This window comes from Mus caroli, unplaced genomic scaffold, assembly GCF_900094665.2.
Source record: "Mus caroli unplaced genomic scaffold, CAROLI_EIJ_v1.1 scaffold_9274_1, whole genome shotgun sequence".
Classification (NCBI taxonomy): domain Eukaryota; kingdom Metazoa; phylum Chordata; class Mammalia; order Rodentia; family Muridae; genus Mus; species Mus caroli.
In genome coordinates this window covers 35,945-59,817 of record NW_018391088.1, presented here as the reverse complement: position 1 = coordinate 59,817, position 23,873 = coordinate 35,945, and the positions used below count along the sequence as shown (strand labels likewise).

The 23,873-nt window shown below is 45.8% G+C and overlaps 1 protein-coding gene and 1 pseudogene across 1 annotated transcript; both read left to right on the top strand.

Moving 5' to 3' along the window:
- The first annotated feature begins 2,266 nt into the window (after nucleotides 1-2,266).
- Nucleotides 2,267-10,277, top strand: LOC110289000 (cytochrome P450 2D3-like). Its single transcript, XM_029473919.1, is given in 8 exon segments — nucleotides 2,267-7,128; nucleotides 7,210-7,370; nucleotides 8,038-8,214; nucleotides 8,353-8,494; nucleotides 8,714-8,901; nucleotides 9,335-9,476; nucleotides 9,577-9,599; nucleotides 9,601-10,277. Coding segments are annotated over 8 exon segments (1,035 nt in total). The 5' UTR covers nucleotides 2,267-7,082; the 3' UTR covers nucleotides 9,757-10,277.
- A 764-nt stretch (nucleotides 10,278-11,041) lies between these two features.
- LOC110289001 lies at nucleotides 11,042-22,224 on the top strand (annotated as a pseudogene).
- The last annotated feature ends 1,649 nt before the right edge of the window (nucleotides 22,225-23,873 follow it).

Here is a 23,873-nt window from a genome sequence, read left to right as displayed (position 1 = left end):
GCCATCCTACTCTGAAGGTAGGCCACTCCGATCTGCAAAATGTGTGCATTTTATTCTTGCTCATGCCCACAGAGAGATTGTGAGCTCTGGCTTTACTTCCCTAAAGTGAGCTAAGACAATGTTAAGAGTGTGGGAGGGAAGAAAGTAAGAGTTAACCTGTGCCATTGCATCTGTCATCATCCAGTATAACATGAGACTAAACACTACCAGAACTACTACTGACAGAACCACACACATCTTGACTGGAAACAAAGGTAAATCCAAGCACTAGGACTCACAGACTCCCACCCTGGAAAGCAGAAGCAAGGCAGATACAGAAGCAGACTGTGCAGAGGTCTCTCCTTGAGCACTTCCAACCAATGGGTGGGTACCTTGTCCACCCTGGACCTGGAGGTCAGGAATGTCTTCCTGCTCCTTATGGATGTGACTGCCCAGCAAGTCCACTTTAGCCACTTCTTGCCACTTACACTGTTACCTTGAGGCTTTTCCTCATGCCAAAATATGGCCAGAGAGAACAGACAGGAACAATGAACAATACAAAAACACTGACACTTACCACACTTGCTGGCCAACTTAGACTCTCCAGACTGCAGTTTCCAGGGATCTGCTGGGGAATTCCGGACAAGCACCCAAATGTTGTGTACAAAATTCTAAGGGTCCCCCAGGAGAACTTTAAGAACCACTGAGCCGGATGCAAAGAAACAAAAGAGTTTTTATTAATTTGAGCCAGAATCAGATTGCAAAACTTCCCACTGTGTAGGACAGGAGTGTGACCCTGAGCTTAGAGTGCTTGGATTCTTTGAATTTTAGGGTGATGGGGAAGGTGACAAGGCAAGTCATTTTCCAAACACGATATCATTTGTTCAGGCATCAAGGTGGGATCTCTCGACTGGGAGGGGGAATGCTTCTGACCTGGGGAGTAACTTTATGGTACTATTAGGAACTAGTATGTTTTTATGACTAGTCACAGTTACCTGTGACCCCTGATTACCCGAATTTTATGACCCAAACAAGGGACCCTAATCTCCCCAAGGATGTTTGGGTTTTGTCTCTTCCCCAAGGACAGGCGCCAGCTGCACCTGGGAAGTCCTTAGCCATTTATTAGTGAGAGTGCCAGCCTTGGCAGAAAGGAGGTAAGGGAGGTTGTTGTTTGTTTATTCTCAAGCTGGAATTTGGGGCTCCTCAGAGGGGCTTCATTAAGGGGTGTCTTTATGGAAACAGAGATAGCAACATTCTGGCATCAGACCAAGTCCCCTTTGAATGACCAGGAAGGGGAAGGAAGCCTTGAGCTTGCTGCAAGAAGGAGCAAGGAGAGGGGAAGGGAACTTCTGTGAGAAAGTGCAGAGGCAAGCTGCCAGTGCACATCAGCACCATAAAGAAAGACTATGAGAGGCTATTGGTGAAGTGTACTTGCCCAGAAGACCCCAGCATATTGGAGATACCAGTACCATGGAATGATCACCAAGAACAGCAATAGCAGTAGAATAGATCAACCTGAGCCTAGAGTACTACAGATAGCACAGCTGGAAAAAGGATGGTCAACCATTGGAAAAGCCCAGAATATCATGTGTTAATCCCAGACACTAAAACTAGAAGCTGTAACATTGTAGTTGCCTTGGAGACCCCATGATGTTCGAGATGCCAGAGCCATGGCCCATCTACTGAGTAGAGCTGCTAACACGGAGTAGAAGTAGCTAAGGAGAAAGAAGTTTGTTGCAGTCAACAAAGATGAAAAAGGAGTTGGAGATCTGAAGACCACTTGGACATGAGACATGGAGATGTTGGGAGTTTGCCCAGCTACTTTCCTGTCTAGCCTTGGGGATTACAGTTAAGTGATTGGATGAATCTCAGAAGAGACTTTGAACTTTGGACTTCTTACATTGTTGAGACTGCTTTAGACTCTGGGGACCTTTGAAGTAGGCCTAATATATTTTGCATTATGGTTTTTTTTATATAGGTGTGGCCCTGAAAGACTCATTTGTTTGAAAAAGCCTATGGGGTCCAGGGAGTGGGATGGTATGGTTTTATATACTTGGCCAAGGGACTGGCACTATTAGAAGGTGTGGCCCTGTTGGAGTAGGTGTGTCACTGTGAGTGTGGGCTTTAAGACCTCATCCTAGCTTACTGGGAGCCAGTATTCTAGAAACCTTCAGATGAAGATGTGGAACTCTCAGCTTTGCCTGCACCATGCCTGCCCAGACACTGCCATAGTCCTGCCTTGATGATAATAGACTAAACCTCTGAAGCTGTAAGCCAGCCTCAATTAAATGTGGTTCTTTATAAGAGTTGCCTTGGTCATGGTGTCTGCTCACAACAGAAAAACCCTAACTGAGACACAAGTCTACTCCCTTCAGCACCATAAAAAAGCCACTGGATGGTTTATAGTTCAGTTCTATTGCCCATCTTAGAATGGTCTTGGAGCTTAGTACCATGTAATTAGGGGACCACTAGTCCCTCTTTTTGTTTGTTTATCTGTCATTGGACAATTCTGGACCATGTAGCTATTGGCATGAATGTCCAATGACCCTTTGTGGAGCCTCATTTGCCTTGTGTATGTTTTCTCAGATGGAAATCCTGGGTGATATCATCATTAGTAGTTTTGTTGAGTAATTCCTGTACAGTTGTTCTTGGTGCTGGTTTACACTCTCTGAAGAATGCACAAGGCTCTGCAGGATCTGCCCCCTGGAAGCCTGTGCTTCCAGGGCTGTTTTGATAAAACCACAAAGTGAGGTTGTGGCCTCATTGTCCTAATAATAAGTGACAGTGGGCATTGTTTATGTGATTGTTGGCTGCTTGTCTGCTCACTTTGCAGAAATGTCTGTGCAAGCCTTAGGCTCATACTTCCTACAGATGTCTGATATACAATTTTGTTTCTGACTTTTACTGTCTAGTCAGATGTTTGGAGTGACATTAGTTCTTCCTCTCATGGATTGCTTCTCTTCTTCCCTTTTAACAGCGAACTTGTTAAAGAACATTTGGTTTAATTTGTTTATTTATTATATATGTGTAGGTGGATGGGTGTGCCATGTGTGTATGCAGAGGGAGTTGTTTCTACCATAAGGAGTTAAAACACACCTTCTACTGTGTGGCTCCAAAAGCTCAAACTCAGACTGTTTGGATGGGTGGCTAATGTTTACCCACCAAGCCATTTCATCAGCCAGGCAGTGACCTGTGTCATGGATGTCTTTAACTATTACGAAAACCCAGTTTGGCTTTAGTTCTTGGATGCTTGGGCTATGTTCTTTGTGACCGGAAGTCTATTTGGATTGCAGAACAGTTTTACAAACCCCATCTACTTATTTAGAATGGAGGTTGGTGCAGTGTCATGATCCTGCTCATCAGTCCCCTTTCTGTGCATTTTAGAAATACACAAAATACTCCTCCAGGAATTATCTATGAGGTTGATTCTCAATGCTTTGCATTGCATTTCATGCCAAGTGAATAATCTGAGGCATTGATTCTGTGCTTTGAAATTTCCTAAGTAATTGACCATGGTAATGGACCATAGTCTCACTGGGGCCTCACACCATGAGAGGTACAATGAACGTCCAGGGATGAAAGTGTAACCAATGCTAGCCAACCTCAGCCATCAATTGTCCAAACACAGGTTTCTCAAGACAGCCCTCAAGAGTCAGAATCATCCTGAGTAAACTCCCCCTTCTGAGAATGCTTATGAAAAGAAAAAATACCTAGAGATGGCTCTTAAACTCACATTGGTTATTATTTCACTGAAAGGCAAAAAAGGGAAATAAACAGTGCACAAGACAGAGTCCAGGAGAGATGTTCCCATGTTCCATCTGTCCACTTCCAGAGAGTCCAAAGGACAGCAATCAATTATCTGTACACATGACTGCAGAGAATTGGAAACATGGGAGACCTACTGCCCACTGATGTCCAGGTTCTCAGTCCCAGTTTCCTGTTGTGGACATGGCACACAGTCAGCACCTCTGCTCATCTTAGATAATGTCATGTATGACACAGACAGGAAGAGATGAGAAGTCCAATGTGTTGTCCCAGACCGACATGCAGGTTTAATCATCTGGCACCAGAAGTTATTCTACTAGGGTCCTGGAGCCAACCTGGAGGAACCCAACAGCCGGAGTCTGTCAGTAACCTGAGGAAGTTGTCTCCCTAGTCCCCTGTCTGATCATGATCCAGGCTAGTGTCCTGTCTAACATGTAGGTCTCCTTTCAAGACAAATTGGGGCTCAGGAAAGTCCCTTGTCTCTGCCACAAAATATGGTGCCATTCTATCAAAACATGAATCTTGATTGGGCAGGGCCAAGAATCATGGATAGGAAGAGAGAGCAGGCTTAGAGTATTCAAGCCAGCAATAAACATGGAGTCACCCACAGGCTCCAGTGATACAGACATGGTCAGTGCAGGGGAGGTATGGACAGCTGAGAGGAGGAGAGTGGTGTGTAGTCCTTTCTGTAGGGTTGCATGGTGTGGTCTCTATTCAGCCCCTGCCTCCCTTCTGCCACACAGAAGGTGCAGCAGAGATATCCTACCTAGATTCTACTGGGACTTCTGAGCCTTTGATCTTCAGAGGTGTGGATCCAACAAGGACAGGGACTGAGCCTATGCTGACCCTAGTGAATGGTGAGCTGGCATGTGCTGTGGCACAGCAGTGCCCAGCACACAAGTACCATTTGTTGGAAGACTCAGGAGCCATCTTTCTGTTTTCTTCAATGCAACCCATCCTGACCATAGCCTTTGGCCTGAAGAGAAGTCTGCCTTATCTATGTTAATGTGGAAGACTGTTGCCAGGAGAGATTGACACACCAAGGAACAGAGAGTGAATAAGAGACAGATGCCAGCATATGACAAGTACCTGAACCAACTTAGAGGCCCACCAAGATTCCCAGACCATTTCTCAGCTTCCTCAGACTGGATCTCAGAGATGTGGCATTTTATATCTTCCTGTCTGATCAACTGAGTGACTACAGACCTGTAGTGAAGATTGTAAATACTCTAGTTCCCTTCCCCCAGTGGCCCTCACTCACCCACAGGGAATCCAGCTGCTCTCCCCCATGCCCTTCCCTTACCCATAGGGGTTCCAGCCTCATTTCCGCTAATGCAGGAGACAGCTCTGACAGCTCACACACCCAGAGAAGCCATTGACTGAATGCCAGTCAACCCCCATGTCCTGCCAAAAAACAAACAAACAAACAAAAACCCTGCTCTACAAAGTACTAGAAGGTCTTATCTCTCTGTTAGGCATGTCATCAAGCCACCAAAGCTTTGAATGTGTACCATACCAGATGATTTTTCTGCACACAATGATCAGATCATCCACCTTGAAGCAGAGGTCCACTGGACATTTACCTACCATGCTCAGCTGAGCAGAATCAACTTGCTCAGCTCGAAAGAGGGACTGATCCTCTCTGGCCCCTCCCTACACTTGGACAAACAAAACACAGGATTAGGGCTGGAGGCAGAGGACAAAGGGCAACCCTGGCACTCCTTGTATAGTTTCAGGATGCAAGCTCAAGGCTTCTTGATCCTAGGTGTTGTATTGAGTGTTGTCCATTGGCCTCTGGGAAGCCTGGGCAGCAGTGGGGCAGTCATGGAGCTGCTGACTGGGACTGGCTTGTGGCCTGTGGCCATATTCACAGTCATCTTCATATTACTAGTGGTCCTGATGCACCGACGCCAGCGCTGGACTTCTCGCTACCCACCAGGCCCTGTGCCATGGCCTGTGCTGGGTAACCTGCTGCAGGTGGACCTACATAACATGCCATACAGCTTGTACAAGGTGAATATAGTAGGGGAGTATGGTAACTGATGTTATGGTGTCCTTAGCAGCACATAGTGGGGGTTAAGCAACAAGTCATACAGGGATCTGGGCCCCCAAGAAGAAACAGGCTTATCAATTTTTTGGTGGCAGCCACTGGGACTTTCTCGGGCAAAAGTTTTGGAGGTTATGGTCCAGGAGGTGAAGCAGGATGTGACAACAAGGTTCAGTCTAGTTGGGGAGGACAGCAGGCATAGAGGTGCCAAGTCCCTTATGATCCTGTCAAAGCCGAGGTCTTGGCCTGCTGGGAGGTCTAATGCACCACGTCAGCCAGAACACTGAGTGGAGAGAGAAGATGTTACTGCTGAAGATCTTGCCACTATGTGCTCTCTGGCCACATTGCCCATCTGGAGGAAACAGATTTTCTTCATGTGTGATGAAATGCTAAGGGTCCCCAGGACAATTTTGTGGCTCTGGCAATGTAACAACTGGGTGGTCACATCTACTGTGATTCCTTTGCTGAACTTAAAAGATAAGACAGTGGTAGGCATCCTCAGGCTGGGGATGGAGCTTAAGAATGAACATTTTTCTTGGATATATGAGGAAGAAGGTTTACACACACACATCCATGTGCATGCACACAAACATTCACACACACACACACACACACACACACACACACACACACAAACTGGAACCCATATGTGCATGTTCAACACCTTGCCCATGTTTGCATAGTGAGCCAGGTTCTATGATACGTGGGGACGACTACTTCCTATGTGCTCTGTCCCTCTACTTCTGCTTCACAACCGCTATGGTGATGTGTTCAGCCTGCAGATAGGCTGGAACCACATGTTCGAGATCAACAGACTGAAGGCAGTACAGGAAGCACTGGTGACCTGTGGAGAAAACATTGCTGACCACCCTGAAATGCCCATCTTTCCACACCTAGGCTATGGACAAAAAGCTAAAGGCAAAAGGCTGTGTGGGGGCAGAGATGGCATCAAAGCCAGACAAGGGGGACAGTGAGCAAAGGAAGGCCAGATCATGATGCAGGTGTTAATGTAGTTAAGCTTTGCAACAGAAATCCATTGTGGAGCCTCCTGAGCATGGTGGAGGGTGGTAGAGACATGTACTGGAGGAAGGGGTATGGGGTCCACCGACAAAGAAGAAGAGAAATGAAGGTGGGAGAGGGCACCAAAGCCTGGTGTCCTTGGTTTTACACAGATGTATCTGCAGGTGTGGTCCTTGCTCCTTATGGGCCTGAGTGAAGAGAGCAGAGGCGATTCTCTGCGTCGACCCTGTGCAACTTCAGCCTGGGCAAGAAATCACTGGAGCAGTGGGTGATGGAAGAGGTTGGACACCTCTGTGATGTCTTCACTGCCCATGCTGGTGAGTGATGGGTGTGTAGTTCAAGTGGGGGCAGGGAGATATCACCAATATCCTGAAATTTCCTTGCATCTCCACACCCAGGGAGTCCCCTCAATCCTTACCCTCTCTTGGACAAAGCCGTGTGCAATGTGATTGTGTCTCTCATTTATGCTCATCGCTTAGAGTATGGAGACCCTGACTTCATCAAGATGCTAAAAGTATTGAAAGAGAACATGGGAGAAAATATTGGCTTGTTTCCAGAGGTAGGAGCCTCAAGGGCAGCCTCTATAGAATTTCTATGCTGTTCATTTTCCCAGAGAAGGCTGTAGACAAGAGATTTGGAAAGGACACATCTAGAAGTGTCCACCACAGTAATAGGAGCCTGGAGATTGACATACAGCAAAAGGAAGTGAGAAGTTGACCAAGGTCAGGGCTTCTACAAGCTGAGACCCTGGCCCTCTGCCCACATAGAACATCTGTGAGATTTTCCAGGTAGTAAACTTTTTTGTCCACCATGCAGTAGATAGAGCCTGAAGGCTAGAACTAAGGAGGACTCAGGTGATGGGTGGGAAAAAATGGGCCTGTGTCTATCATGGAAGAGGCTGGAAACTAAGACTGGCTGAGATCAACACTAAGCCCATGTACCCAGGAGCCAGAGAGATGGTCAGAGGGTAAAGGAGCTTGCCAGGCAAGTAGGATGTTTGACTTTCATGAAAGTCATGTGGTTAGGTAAGAACTGACTCTGTATGTTTATCCCAGACCACAACATCTTTGCTGTTGCAATAGCACTCATCAAATCGTGCATACATTGAAATAATAATAGTAATAATAATAATAACTACTATTATTATTATTATTAGAAATCTTATTTACTCAACTCTTTAAACTAAAGGTGGGAGGAAGTTCTAGAACATTCTATGGCTGTTACAGGTTCTGAACACATTCCCAATTCTCCTACACATCCCAGGGTTGGCTGACAAAGTCTTCCCTGGGCAAAAGACATTTCTCACAATAGTGGATAAGCTGGTGACTGAGCACAAGAGGACCTGGAACCCGGACCAGCCACCTCAAGACCTGACTGATGCCTTTCTGGCTGAGGTGGAGAAGGTGAGAGAGTGTGAGATCTGGTGTCCATTGCACTGACTAACCCAGTGAAACCAAATTGTAACCACCTGAAGTCATTGGGTAGGTATTATTGGGGCACTCTAGCCTCTACACTGATTCTGTTGTCCTGCTCTGTCCTAGGCAAAGGGAAACCCTGAGAGTAGCTTCTATGGTGCAAATCTACATCTGGTTGTCCTTGGCCTGTTGGGTGCTGCAACTGTGACCACCTCAATCACACTGTCCTGGGCTCTGCTGCTTATGATCCTGCATCCGGATGTGCAGTGTGAGCCTGGCTGGGGCTGTCAAGAAAGGAGGAGGAGGGTAGAGGTAAACTCCTTAAACTTACTTGGGACACTTGTAGATCCCAGCATTGAGTTAACCCAGACTGTAGTAAGTATGGTTGCCTTATTTCTCCCATGGATCCAGCCCTTAACAGAGAGGTAGTGGATGGACAAGGGGCACCCCCTGAAGCATCTTAACTGATGGGATAATGTCCTTCCAGGCCAAGTACAACAGGAAATTGATGAGGTCATTGGGCATGTGTGGCTTCCAGAGATGGCAGACCAGGTCCGCATGCCCTTCACCAATGCTGTCATTCATGAGGTGCAGCGCTTTGCAGATATCATCCCAATGACTTTGCCACACAGGACTTCTTGTGACATTGAAGTGAGGGGCTTTCTTATCCCTAAGGTAGGTCTGGGTCCCTCCAGTGTCTAGTCACTGTTGCCAGCTACCCGATGACTTGATCTGCCCAGTTAAGAAGGACTAGATTATAGGCATTCCAATTCTCAACTCAAGGGAACCAACTTCCCCTGGGTAAGTATGGGAATAGAAACAAGAACAATAACTGTACTTTAGAATCCCTAGCTAGAAATGCAGGCAAGGTAAAATATGGCAGGAGTGGTTGTAACAGTCACTACCTACAAATACAGGTCACAGTGTGTACATCTGTCCCATCACATTTCCATGTCACAGTATTAATGAAAGCTGTGAAGCTTCTGTGGTGAGTTTATATGACAGCATCCAGCGTGTGTGGTAACAGGCTGTGCCTGTGAATGTCGTGACTAGTAAGGGTCTAGTAAAACTCACCCTGTTCATGTTCACACAATGTGCTTTATGCCAGAGGATGACTCTCATCTCCAACCTGTCCTCCCTGCTGAAGGATGAGACTGTCTGGGAGAAGCCCCTCTGCTTTCATCTTGAACACTTCCTGGATGCCCAAGGCCACTTTGTGAAGCATGAGGCCTTCATGCCATTCTCAGCAGGTGCATCTAGGGTGCCTTCCTGCTTGTCTTTCCCCAGGGTGCATTGGAGGGTGGATCACCAATCAGGTCCCAGACTAACTGAGCCCTCTTCTACACACAGGGTGTAGATCATGCCTGGGGGAATCCCCTGGCCCGCATGGAGCTCTTCCTCTTCTTCACCTGCCTCCTACAGCGCTTTAGCTTCTCAGTGCCTGATGGACAGCCCCTTCCCAGTGATTATGGCATCTATACAATGCCAGTTACTCCAGCACCCTACCAGCTCTGTGCAGTGGTTCACTAGCAGGGGCAGTGGCTCCAGCCATCATCACAGATTGTTCTGACTGATGTCCACACACACAATCTGTGGAACATAGCTTCTTTGTGCTCTCAGAAAACAATTCCTACAAGATTTAATCTCACTGATGCTTCTCTCTTCTTATTCACCAATAATTTGTTAGCTCCAGCTAAACAGCCACAATTGTTCCTACTACTATTACTACTACTACTGGCAGCTATACTTGATAAGGTGTAAGACTCACCAAAGTGGTACCAGTTTTGAAGGCAGGAAGGGGTCATGAAGAGCAGCTGAGTATTGGTACTGTGAGAAGCCATAGAAGGCTATTAGTGTAGGTGCAGCCTCAGTTGCAGTTAACAGTTTAGGAGTGAAGGGGTCATGCAGATTTGAGGTTAGGCACCATGAAGAGAATCTATGGGAGCTGTTGATAAAGCTTACTTGCTGCAGAATACCTCAGCATATTGGAGATGCCAGTACCATGGGCTGATCACCAAGAACAGCAGCAGCAGTGGAGTGGATCAATCCGTGCTTAGAGTGCTACAGAGGGTAGAGCTGGAGAAGTGACACCAGCTCTTTAGGGAAGCCCAGAAGATCATGTCTGGATCCAGACACTGAAACAAGAAGTTATAGCATTGAAGTTGCCTTGGAGACCCCAAGATGTTTGAAATGACAGAGCCATGGGCTATCTGCTGAGAAAGGCTGTTAACAGGGAATGGAACCAGTGTAGGTAAAAGAAGTTTTTTGCTGTCAACAAAGATGAAAAAGAAGTTGAATATCTGAAGGCTGCTTTGACAGCAGACATGGAGATGCAGTGTTTGGACTTTAACTGGCTTGTTTCTTGTATTGCTTTGGGTATTACAGTTAAGTGATTGGAGGAATTTCAGAAGAGACCTTGAATTTTGGACTTTTAACATTGTTGGGACTGCTATAGACTATGGGTCCCTTGAAGTTGAACTAACTATACTTTGCATTATGCTATTGGAGGTATGGCCCTGATAGACATATGTTTGAACAAGCCTATGGGGGACAGGGAGTAGAATGTTATATACTTGCTTGGCCCAGGGAGTGGCACTATTAAAAGGTGTGTCCCTGTTGGAGTACATGTGTTACTGTGAGAGTGGGCATCAAGACCCTCATCCTAGCTGACTGGGATCCAGTATTCTTCTAGGAGCCTTCAGATGAAGATGCAGAACTCTCAGCTCTGCCTGCACCATGCCTGCCCAGACACGACTATGCTCCCAACTTCATGATAATGGACTAAACCTCTGAACCTGTAAGGCAACCCCAATTGAATGTGGTTCTTTATAAGAGTTGCCTTGCTCATGGTGTCTCTTCACAGTAGTAAAATCCTAACTAAGACACATGTCCACTCCTTTAAGCCACACAGGAAAAGCCACAGTATGTTTTGTAGTTCAGTGCTATCAGCCATCTTGGAATGGTCTTGGAGTTTACTACCATGGAAAAGGGGGACAACTACTGTCCCTTTTTTTGTTTGTCTCTCTGTCATTGGACATTTGTGAACCATGTAGCTTAGGACATGGATGTCGAATAACACTTCACGGAGAGTCCTTTGACTCTGTATGTATTTTCAAAGGGGAACTCCTGGGTCATTGCCTCCTTAGTAGTTTTGTTGAGGAATTCCTGTACAGTTTTCAGTCATGTTTGACATCCTATGAAGAATGCACAAGGCTCCTGAAATTCTGTGTTTCCAGGGCTGTTGTGATAGAACCACAAAGTGTGGTTGTGGCTTCATTGTCCTAATAATAAATGACACTGGGCATTGTTTATGTGATTGTTGGCTGCTTGTCTGTTCACTTGGCACAAATGCCTTTGCAAACCTTTGGCTCATGCTTGCTTCACATATATGATACACAATTTAATTTCTGATTCTTACTGTCTTGTCAGACTTCTGGGGTGCCATTAGTATCTTCCTCCCATGATTTGTTTCTCTTCCTCCCATTTAACAGTGACCATGTTAAAAAAGTTTGGGGTTTTATTTATTTGTTATTTATTTATTTATTTATTTTATACTGAGGTGTATGTAGGGTTGTGTGCTACCCATGTATTCTGATGTAGGAGGGGTCAACCAGAAGGAGTGGAAGAACTATGTGGCTCCAAGATTGAGAAATCAGACTATTGGACTGGGAGGCATGTGTTTACCCACCAAATCGTCTCAGCAGCCAAAGAGTGACCTCTGACTTGGATGTTTTTAACTATTATAAAAACCCAGTTTGGCTTTAGTTCTTTGATGGTTGGGCCACCAAACTATTTTCTTTGCAAACAGAAGTCTATTTGGATCTGAGAACAGTTCTACAAACCCCAACTACTTCTTCAGCATGGGAGGAGGAAATGGAGGATGGTTCAATGTCATGATCCTGCTTAGCAGTCCCCTTTTGTGCATTTTAGGAATTCACAAAATGCTTGCCCAGGAACTATCTATGTGGTTAATTCTCAATACTTCACATTTTATTACATACTAAGCTTACCATTACAAATGTTGTTTCTGTGGTTTGAGTTTTCGTAGGTACCAGCTCATGGTAATGGATCACAGTTCCCTTTGTTCTCACACCATGAGGAGTACATTAACCATCCTAGGATGAAAGCATCAACAACCCTAACTAACCTTGGCCACCCTTTGCTCAAACTAAGCTTTCCTAAGGAAACACTCAAGAGTCACAATCATCCAAGTGAGTCACATCACACTTCCCAGAATGCTTAGGGAGAGTATGAAGACATAGAAATGGCCCTGAAACTCACTGCTGATCATCATTTCAAGGAAACATGGCAGATGTGCCCAGGATCCAACTGTTCTCCTCCAGTGGAATCCAAAGGACAGAGATCAATTGTCTGTAGACATGTGTGGAAAGAATTGAAAACATGGGAGCACTGCTGCCCAATGAAGGCCACGGACTCAGTCCCAGCTTCCTGTTGTGGACATGGCACACCTGTGCTGCTGACATGAATATCCAGAACCCAGTCTTTCTAATGTCACTTGACCCTGACAGACCACAGTTGTTACCATGGCTGAGAGCACATGGACTGAGGATGAAGGGAAGTAGAGAGTGCCAGCAGGCAGAGGGTTAGCAGAGCATCCAGGTTCTCTCCCAAGGGGTGGAGACAGAGAAGAAACCTCTTACAGCACACAGAGTGTGACATCCCTCACCTGACTGTGAAATTATCTCATTAGGGCTCACTTACTTGATGCAGGAAAATCCAGACTGAGTCAGCCCATGCCCCACTGGGGACAGAACACTGTCAGCACCACTGCTTTTCTTTGATAATGTGATGTATGACACAGACACATAGAGATGAGAGGCCAAATGTGTTGTCCCAGCACTGACATACAAGTTTAAACATCATGCACTAGAAGTTACCCTGGAAGGATCCTGGACCAAAGCAGGAGGAATTCAGTAGCCTGAGTCTATCAGTGACCTGAGCAAATTGTCTCCCTAATCCCCAATGACCATGATCCATTCTGGTGTCCTGACTCCCATGCAGGTCTCCTTTCAGGCCAACTTGAGACTTGAGAAGTCCCTTGTTTCTGATCCAATCTATGGTACCATTCTTAGGAACTGGGTTGGGTAGAGCTAAGAAGTATGGGCAGGAAGAGGAAGCAGACATGGGGGGGGGTCAGTTTAGCAATAAGCATGGACTCACGTCCAGGCTCCAGTGACACACAGGTGGTCAGAGCAGGGGTGGCATGGTCAGCAAAGACGAGGAGACCCATATGTAGTCCTTGCTGTGGTGCTACATGGTTGGTCACCGCTCAGCCCCTGCCTCACTTCTGCCACTCAGAATGTGCAGCAGACAAAGCCTGAGTGGATTCCACTGAGACTTCTGAGCCTTTGCTCTTCAGAGGTCTGGATCCAGCAAGGACAGGGACCGAGGTTTCACTGACCCTAGTGAATGGTGAGCTGCCATGTGTGGTGTGCCCTGCAGTGCCCAGCACACAAATGTCTTTTTTTTAGAAGGCTCAGAGTCATCTTTCTGTTTTCCTCTTTGCTGCATGCTCTGACCATAGGCCTCTCATATGAGGAGAAAGCTGCCCTACCTATTCATGTGGAAGACTGTTGCCAGGAGAGATTGACCCACCAAGAAACAGAGGGTGAATAAGAGACAAAGGCCTGCATATGAAAGTTCCTGTCCCAACTTAGTGGCCCCCAAGATTATCAGGTCATTTCTCAGCTCCCTCAGACTGGATCTGAGAAATCCCTTGTTATATGTCTTGCTGCCTGATCAATTAGATGACCACAGAGCTGTACTGAAGATGGCACATGCTCCAGTTTCCTTCTGCCAATGACCCTCATTTACCCCCAGGGAATCTATATGTCTTCCCTCGTTGCCATTCTCTTGCCCCCAGGGGCTCTATCCTCTTTCCCTCAACTTCAGGAGACAGCCTACCACTGCTCAAAAACCCACAGAAGCCATTGACTGGATGCCAGTCAACTCTCATGTCCTCCCAACAAAATGCTCCATGAAGAACTAGGATATCTTATTCCTCTCTGAGACAATGTTCTCAAACCCCCAAAGCTTTGCAAGCATGGCATTTAAGATGTTTGTTTGCACACAACGATCAAATTATCAATCTTGAAGGAGAGGTCTACTGGCCATGTTCCTACCATGCTTAGATGAGCATGCTCAGCTCCCGGAAGGGACTGAGCATCTCTGCCCCCACCCTATCCTTAGCCAAAGAAAACACAGGATTGGGGCTAGAGGCAGAGGACATAGGGCAACCCTGGCACTATTTTATAAGGTGGTAGGTTAAGGTCTAAGCTTGGGGCTTCCTGATCCTAGGTGTTTTATTGTGTGTTGGTTATTGATCTATAAGAAGCATGGGCAGCAGTGGGGCTGTGATGGAGCTGCTAACTGAGACTGGCCTGTGGTCTGTGGCCATATTCACAGTCATCTTCATATTATTGGTGGACCTGATGCACCTATGCCAGCGCTAGACTTCTTTCTACACACCAGGCCCTGTACCATGGCCTGTTCTGGGTAACCTGCTACAGGTGGACCTAGATAATATGCCATACAGCTTGTACAAGGTGAGTGACTTAGTGGTAGATGGTAACTAAGGTTATGGTGTCCATATCAGTATATAGTGGGGCTTGAGCCATATGTCAGACAGCGATCTGGGCCTGCAAGAGGAGATAGACTTATGAAGTTTTTTTGTGGCATCCAATGGAACTTTTTAAGGCAATAATTTGGGAGGTCAAAGTCCAGGAGGTGAAGCAGGATGCTACAATAGAGTTCAGGTTGATTTGATAGAGCAGTGGCCATAGAGGTCAGAAGTGCCTTATGGTCTTGCCAAAGATTAAGTCTTACCATGGTGTGAGGTTTAGTGTAGGATGTCAGTCAGGACACTGAGTGGAGAGAGGGGCTATGCCTGCCTGAATCACTTGCTGCTGTGTCCTCTCTGGCCTCACTGCCCATCTCAAAGAACCAGAGATTCTTCATGAGTAATGAAATACTAAGGGGCCTCAGGACAGTTTTCTGGCTCTTGCAAGGTCACACTTGGGATGTGACATCTACTGTGTTCATTTGCTGAACTTAAAACATAAGTACCACAGTGGTAGGCATCCTCAGGCTGTGGATGGAGCTCAGTCAAGAGCATCTTTCCAGGACATATGAGAACCAAGGTTCAAACAAGGAACACACACACACACACACACACACACACACACACACACACATTCACACACATGAATGTGGATGCAGACCAACCTGTTTTAATATACACACACAAACACACACTGGATCCCGCATGTGAACACTCAACATCTTGCACATGTTTGCTTAGTTGCATGATCTTTGGCAACCTCCACTTCCTATGTTCTCTGTCGCTCTACTTTAGTTTCAAAATCACTATGGTAACATGTTCAGCCTCCACATGGGCTAGAAGTCCATGGTTGTGATCAATGGACTAAAGGCACTGTAGGATGTGCTGGTGACCTGTGGAGAGTGTGAAATCCACTCCAGTAAAAACTGTGTAGCAGGCCCAAAAGCCTGGCCACAGTCCTGAGACATAAAGGTTCACAGAAACTTGTCTCCTGGAAAGTTTATGGTGCCCCATAAACAGATGTATTTCAGATTTGTCCTTGCAATAGTTGGTGAATGGTCCTGTGTGCTTTCTTTCAGTATAGTTTTATTATAGGTGCCTCCAAGGAATGATTTGACAAATACCTAAATGAGGTTGAACTTTGCTTCCTGGCCTTCACCAATGTCCTAGGCAGTCCTTGAACTGACCCTGGGTTTGGAATTTAGTAAGAATGTTACCTATTCAGACGAATTGCCTCCAGTATTGAAAGAGAGATAGTGAAATAAATCAGGCATTACTATCTACTACATAGAGTTAGAAATTTCAGGGAAAGCTTAACAAAGTAAATTTAGAATCCTTCTTATAGTTATGTATGGAAGACTACATTACTTAATAGAAGAAAGCTCCCCACAAAATCACTTAGAATAACAGCCAAGTCACTCCCTTATGTAGGAATTTACAATGGTATAGGAAGAAGATCCGGCTGTGGTTTTAGGAGGAACTAGGGTATTGCATTATTCATGAGAAGGTTAGCTAGAGTGGAACTCCCTAGCACATACTTTCACTAGCCCAGAGGAATAGCATAGTTAAGTATTTACTAAGAGCTGGATGGGGGTGGGTTAAACAATAAATCAGAATTAGAACTATGGCTTGGGCACAAAAGCCCTTGCCCTAGGAGCATAACGACCTCACACCTGGCTTCTAAGAATATAGCTGACCTTAGATAGAGCTGACTTTGTCTCAGTTGTTTCATTGCCTAGTTCCTGCCAGTCTTTACATATGCATTCTTTTGATTTGTGTAAAGAGTCATTAAGCATCAGGTAACCTCAATGTGCCTTGGCTGATGTGTCACCTAACTTCCTTATTTTCTTCGGTATTATAAGTCTGATGCTCTCTTTGAGAAATTACATTCAGATCAAAACTCTCTTGTGTTCATGTCTGTTTGTCACTCGCTGCTGACTCCTTGTCCACTTGAGTACCAGAACCCTGATTCTCCCACGGGTTGAGGGATTGACTGAGTCTAGTCCGTGGCAGGAGAGGACACCACTGACTGACCTGAAATACCCATCTTTCAACACATAGGCTGTGGACCCAAAGCTAAAGGCAAAATACAGGGTGGGGGCAGAGATGGCATCAAAGTTACACATGAGAGACAATGAGCAAAGGAAGAACATGGCATGATAAAGGTGGTAATGGAGATAAAAAATTTTAAAAAGTCCCTGAAATCCATTGTGGAGCCTCATTAGCATGCTGGAGGGTAGAAGAGATGTGTTTGGGGGAAGAGTGAGGTTATAGGAAGCATTGATCCCAGAGGAGAAGAGAAATAAAGAGAGAAGAGGGTGGCACAGCCAGGTATCCTTGCTTACAGATGTACCTGCAGTTGTGGTCCCTGTACCTTATGGGCTTGAGTGGCAAGAGCAGAAGTGATTCTCTGTGTCAACCCTGTGCAACTTTGGCCTGGGCAAAAAATCACTGAAGCAGTGGGTGATGGAGGAGGCTGGCCACCCAGGTTGTTGGGTGATGGGTGTGGAAGGCAAGTGGGGACAGGGAGATGGAAACAATATCCTAACTTTTACTTGCATTTCCACTCCCAGGTAGTCCCCTCAATCCTTTCCCCCTCCTGGACAAAGCTGGGTTCAATGTGATTGCCGCTCTCATTTATGCCCATTGCTTCAAGTAAGGAGAACCTGACTTAATCAAGATGCTAACTGTATTGAAAGAAAGCATGAAAAAGAAAATTGGCTTCATCCCTGAGGTAGGTGGCTCAAGGGCAGCCTGCAGAGCAAATTCTGTGCTGATCATCTTCCCACTGGAGGGTATAGACAGGAGATTTGGGAAGGAGATCTCTAGAAGTGTCAACCACAAGAATAGGAGCCAGGAGATTGACAATGAATATTATTACTAGAATTCTTACTTATGCAACTTGTTAAAGGCAGCAAGAAGGCCTAGTATATTCTATGGCTGTTACAGGTTCTGAACACATTCTCAATTCTCCTGCACATCCGAGGGTTGGCTGACAAAGCCTTCCCTGTGCAAAAGACATTTCTCACCATAGTGGATAAGATGTTGACTGAGCACAAAAGGACCTAGGACCCTGACAAGCCACCTTGAGACCTGACTGATGCCTATCTGGCTAAGATGAAGAAAGTAAGACTATGGGATCTGGTGTCCATTTTGCTGTGAATAGCCCAGTGACACCAAAGTGTAACCACCTGGAGTCATCAGGAGGGTGTTATGGGACATTCCAGTCTCTACACTGAGTCTGCTGTCCTGCTGTGTCCTAGGCAAAGGGGAACCCTGAGAGTAGCTTCAATGAAACAAATCTACACCTGGTTGTCCTTGACCAGTAGGGTGCTAGGATTATGACCACTTCAATCACTCTGACCTAGGTCCTGCTGCTCATGATCCTGCATCCACATGTGCAGAGTCAGCCTGACTGGGGCTGTAATAAAAAGAGGAGCAGGGTAGAGGCACATTTCTTAAGATTACTTGGGACTTGTGTGGCTCCCAGCAATGGCTTAACCCAAACTCCTGTAAGGATGATGGCCATATTTCTCCCATGAACCCACCCCTTAACATAGCCATAGTGGAGGGACAAGGGGCACCACAATGGGTCTCCTTAACTGAGGGGATGCTGTCTTCCCAGGCTGAGTGGAACAGGATATCGACAAGGTCATAGCACAGGTGTGGCATCCAGGGATGGCAGACCAGGTCCTCATGCCCTTCACCAATGTTGTCATTCATGAGGTGCAGCACTTTGCAGACATCATTGCAATACCTTTGACACACAGGACTTCCCCTGACATCAAAGTGCTGGGTTCTCTTATTCCTAAGGTAAGCCAGGGTCCCTCCAATTTCTAGTCAGTGTTGTAGGCTACCTGCTGACCTGATCTGCCCAATTATGGAATACTGAAGTTTAGGCAACACAATTCGCAACTAAACAGAACCAACTTCTGGGTAAATATGGGAATAGAAACAAGAGCAATAACTGTACTTTAGAATCCCAATCTAACTTTGGGCATGGAGTTGGCAGACACCCCCAAGGTCCCAAGAGGACTCTCCATGCGATCTTAGGACCACCAGTGAGTGGAACACAACTTCTGTTCCATTCCAATCACGCGGGACCTGAGACAGTATTAGGGAAGCAGTAAACCCGGCCTGACCAGAGTCACAAGTCCCTTCCGGTCGGCGCCAGCACCAGGTCACCTGGGCAAGGAGTTGGAGGACACCCCCAAGGTCCCTAGAGGACAGCTTCTGAGGCAGACCCCGTTTCGGGCTCCAGACATCCAGGCACCTTCCCTGAGGACAGGTGTCCTCCCCGTCCGGGAGGGCTATGCCAGAGCACCTGGGGAAGCCATCTTGGTTCCCGGATCCCTTTGAGACTAGTCTGCATAGGTGAGAATGTGGACTAAAGAAGCTAACAGCTTCTGGGACAGGCCCTGTTTCAGGCCTTCATCTTCTGCCAGGAGGCAGGTCCGAACACCAGATATCTGTGCACCTTCCCTGCAAGAGGAGAGCTTGCCTGCAGAGTGCTCAGACCACTGAAACTCAGGAGAGAGCTAGTCTCCCAGGTCTGCTGATAGAGGCTAACAGAATCACGAGAGGAACAAGCTCTAACCAGAGACAACTATAACAACTAACTCCAGAGATCACCAGATGGCGAAAGGCAAATGTAAGAATCTTACTAACAGAAACCAAGACCACTCACCATCATCAGAATGCAGCACTCCCACCTCACCCAGTCCTGGGCACCCCAACACACCCGAAAACCTAGACCTGAATTTAAAAGCATATCTCATGAAGATGGTAGAGGACATCAAGAAGGACTTTAATAACTCACTTAAAGAAATACAGGAGAACACTGCTAAAGAGTTACAAGTCCTTAAAGAAAAACAGGAAAACGCAACCAAATAGGCAGAAGTCCTTAAAGAAGAACAGGAAAGCACATCCAAACAGGTGATGGAAATGAACAAAACAATACTAGACCTAAAAAGGGAAGTAGACACAATAAAGAAAACCCAAAGTGAGGCAACGCTGTAGATAGAAACCCTAGGAAAGAAATCTGGAACCATAGATGCGAGCATCAGCAACAGAATACAAGAGATGGAAGAGAGAATCTCAGGTGCAGAAGATTACATAGAGAACATCAGCACAACAATCAAAGAAAATGCAAAATGCAAAAAGATCCTAACTCAAAACATCCAGGAAATCCAGGACACAATGAGAAGACCAAAACTACGAATAATAAGAGTAGATGAGAATGAAGATTTTCACCTGAAAGGGCCAGCAAATATCTTCAACAAAATTATAGAAGAAAACTTCCCAAACCTAAAGAAAGAGATGCCCATGAACATACAAGAAGCTTATAGAACTCCAAATAGACTGGACCAGAAAAGAAATTCCTCCTGACACATAATAATCAGAACAACAAATACACTAAACAAAGATAGAATATTAAAAGCAGTAAGGGAAAAAGGTCAAGTAACATATAAAGGCAGGCCTATCAGAATTACACCAGAGACTATGAAAGCCAGAAGATCCTGAACAGATGTTATACAGACACTAAGAGAACACAAATGCCAGCCCAGGCTACTATAACCAGCCAAACTTTCAATTACCATAGATGGAGAAACGAAAGTATTCCATCACAAAACCAAATTCACACATTATCTTTCCACGAATCCAGCCCTTCAAAGGATAATAACAGAAAAAAAAAAACAATAAAAGGACAGAAACCACGCCTTAGAAAAAGCAAGAAAGTAATCCTTCAACAAACCTAAAAGTAGACAGCCACACGAACAGAATGCCAACTCTAACAACAAAAATAATAGGAAGCAACAATTACTTCTCCTTAATATCTCTTAATATCAATGAACTCAATTCCCCAATAAAAAGACATAGACTAACAAACTGGTTACACAAACAGGACCCAACATTTTGCTGCTAGGCAAATGGATGGACCTGGAGAGTATCATCCTGAGTGAAGGTAACCTAATCACAAAAGAACTCACATGGTATGTACTCACTGATAAGTGGATATTAGCCCAGAAACTTAGAATACCCAAGATATAGGATACAATTTGCAAAGCACATGAGACTCAGGAGGAACGAAGACCAGGGTGTGGACACTTTGCCCCTTCTTAGAATTGGGAGCGGGATGCCCATGGAGGGAGTTGCAGAGACGAAGTTTGGAGCTGAGACGAAGGGGTGGACCATCTAGAGACTGCCATATCCTGGGTTCCATCACATAATCAGCTTCCAAACGCTGACACCATTGCATACACTAGCGGGATTTTGCTGAAAGGACCCTGATATAGCTGTCTCTTGTGAGACTATGCTGAGGCCTGGCAAACACAGAAATGGATACTCACAGTCAGCTATTGGATGGATCATAGGACCCCTAATTGAAGAGCTAGAAAGAGTACCCAAGGAGGTGAGGGGATCTGCAACCCTATGGGTGGAACAACAATATGAACTAACCAGTGTCCCCCGGAGCTCGTGTCTCTAGCTGCATATGTATCAGAGGATGGCCTGGTCGGCCATCAGTGGAAAGAGAGGCCCATTGGTTATTCAGACTTTATATGCCTCAGTGCAGGGGAATGCTAGGACTGGGAAGTGGGAATTGGTGGGTGGGGGAGTGTGTAGGGGACTTTTGGGATAGTACTGGAGATGTGAATGCAGAAAGTACCTAATTTAAAAAAATTACACTAAAAAAAATCCCAATCTAGGAAGGCAAACATGGTAAAATATGGCAGGAGTTGTTGTAACAGCCACTACTGACAATACCGGTGACAGGGTGTACATCTGTCACTTATCACATATCCATGTCATAGTATTAATGAAAGCTGGAAAGCTTCTGTGGTGAGTTTATATGACAGCATCCAGTGTGTGTGGTAGAGGCTGTGCCTGTGAACTTGGTGACTAGGGTCTAGTAAGTCTCACCATGTCCATGTTCACATTATGTTCATCCTGACAGGGGATGAACCTCATCCCCAACCTGTCCTCTGTGTTGAAGAATGAGACTGTCTGGGAGAAACCCCTCCACTTCCATCCTGAACAATTCCTGGATGCCCAGGGCCACTTTGTGAAGCATAAGGCCTTCATGTCATTCTCATCAGGTACCTCTGGGATACCTGGCTTCCTGTCTCTTCCCAGGGGTCCTTGGAGGGTGGAGCACCAATCAGGTCCCAGTCTGACTGAGTCCTTTTCCACATACAGGCTGCCAAGCATGCCTGGGGGATCCTCTGGCCGGCATGGAGCTCTTCCCCTTCTTCACCTGCATCTTGCAGCGCTTTAGCTTCTCAGTGCCAGCTGGATAACCCCTTCACAGTGATTATGGCATCTATGCAATGCCAGTTACTCCAGAACCCTGTCAGTTCTGTTTAGTGGATTAGTAGTAGGGGCAGTGGCTCTGTCCTTCTCCCCAGTTGGGTCTTATTGATGTCCAATAAACAAGTTCTGTATCTGCAACTCAGATTCCTGGTCCATTCCCCACCCTTGTCTCAATTGTGTCCCAAGACAACAGTCTACAATCCTTCTTGAAACTCTGTCACAGTCCTATCAACAACTTTAATGCTGTGAAAATAGAATTTGTTTTTCCAGTAGCAGTGGCCTCCAGTAAAGCATCCTGACATAGTCAGGATGAGGCAAGAAGATGGCAAATTCAAGCCCAGCATGTGCTATATAGATGGCACTACTTAATAAGACTCTTCTCATAAAGGGGAGGAATGGGTAGACATCTCGGAGTCCTGAAGGTAGAAAGGGGGAGGGAATGAAAGGGAGGAGAGAGGGAAGCATTCAGATAAAGTAGGAGGAGAGGTAGTTGTGCTGATGTTCCCTGGTTGACCCTACATCACACATAAATACATACAATTAGCTGCTGAGTTTGTCACACACTACACACAGAAGGCATTATCAAGGGTTACTGTGAGGAGAGTGTGGATAGCTTGTGCTGTAAATCAGCACAATACTTGTTCTGGAGGAAATGTTTACATACAGAGTCACAAATGATGGATAAGACCACTCTCACAACTAAAATAGCTGACTTCTTCAAACTCAGGATTACTGGAGTCAAAGAAATCATCTTTAGCAAAAGGGGACAGGTCAGACTCCAGGAAAATGGGCAGGATCCCACTTCCCACTGTTTTGTCTGGGAACACTGGTCCAGACTGGGAAAGAGTCCTCCCTGCAACTGTTTGACAACTGTACTGGATGCTACTCACTAGGAAAACTTCAAGTATTTTGGAGTCATGAAAGTGTGTGGGTTTGGTTGGGCCAGAGAGTACATTTCTAGAGCATGTGATACTCAAAAAGGCTCATTTTAGATTCCATATAATCTAAGACCAGACTACAGCATCCCAAGACCCTAACCTGTATTGCCTGCCTCGAATCACAATTATATGCAGACACTGATTTTGATTTTGATTTTGTGAAAAAGAAAATGTCCTGCCACGGGCTCTATTAAAATAGGAATATTAAGGATGCTCCGTGTACAGCTCATCACTTGTTACACACTGGTTTATGGAATGAACAGGACCAAAACCTCACCATGCTGGGGAAAGTATACTTCACTGAACCCCTCCTTGTTCCTACAGAAACAATAACATTTACTTACCACACACTCTTCTTCGTCCTACCTCTCTCCTTTATTGTTATCATAAATCCATAGGTATTTGCCTGCATGTATACAGTGTGCACACAGGACCGAATAGAGTATAATAATATTCCCAAGGACTTGAGTTTCTGTTAGTTGTAAGTCATCCTGTGGGTGCTGGGAGCGAAGCCTGGGTTCACTGGAACAGAAGCCAGTGCTTTTCACTGCTGAATGATCTCTACAACGCACCTCTCCTCCATTTTCAATGGTACTGGAAAGTCTTACACTAGTCTGAGGTAATGTCCTTTAGCCCCTAAAACCTGTGAGTGTGGCCTGGCAGATGAGTGGCTCATGATCATGCCCCTTGGATCAGAGGTTCACTGAACACTTATGCTCAATGTTCACAGTGTCATCTTGAATTAACCACTTTACATACTTCCTGTGGACTCAGTACTATATCTGATGCCCTCCAGAGAATCAGCACAGGGCAGGGAA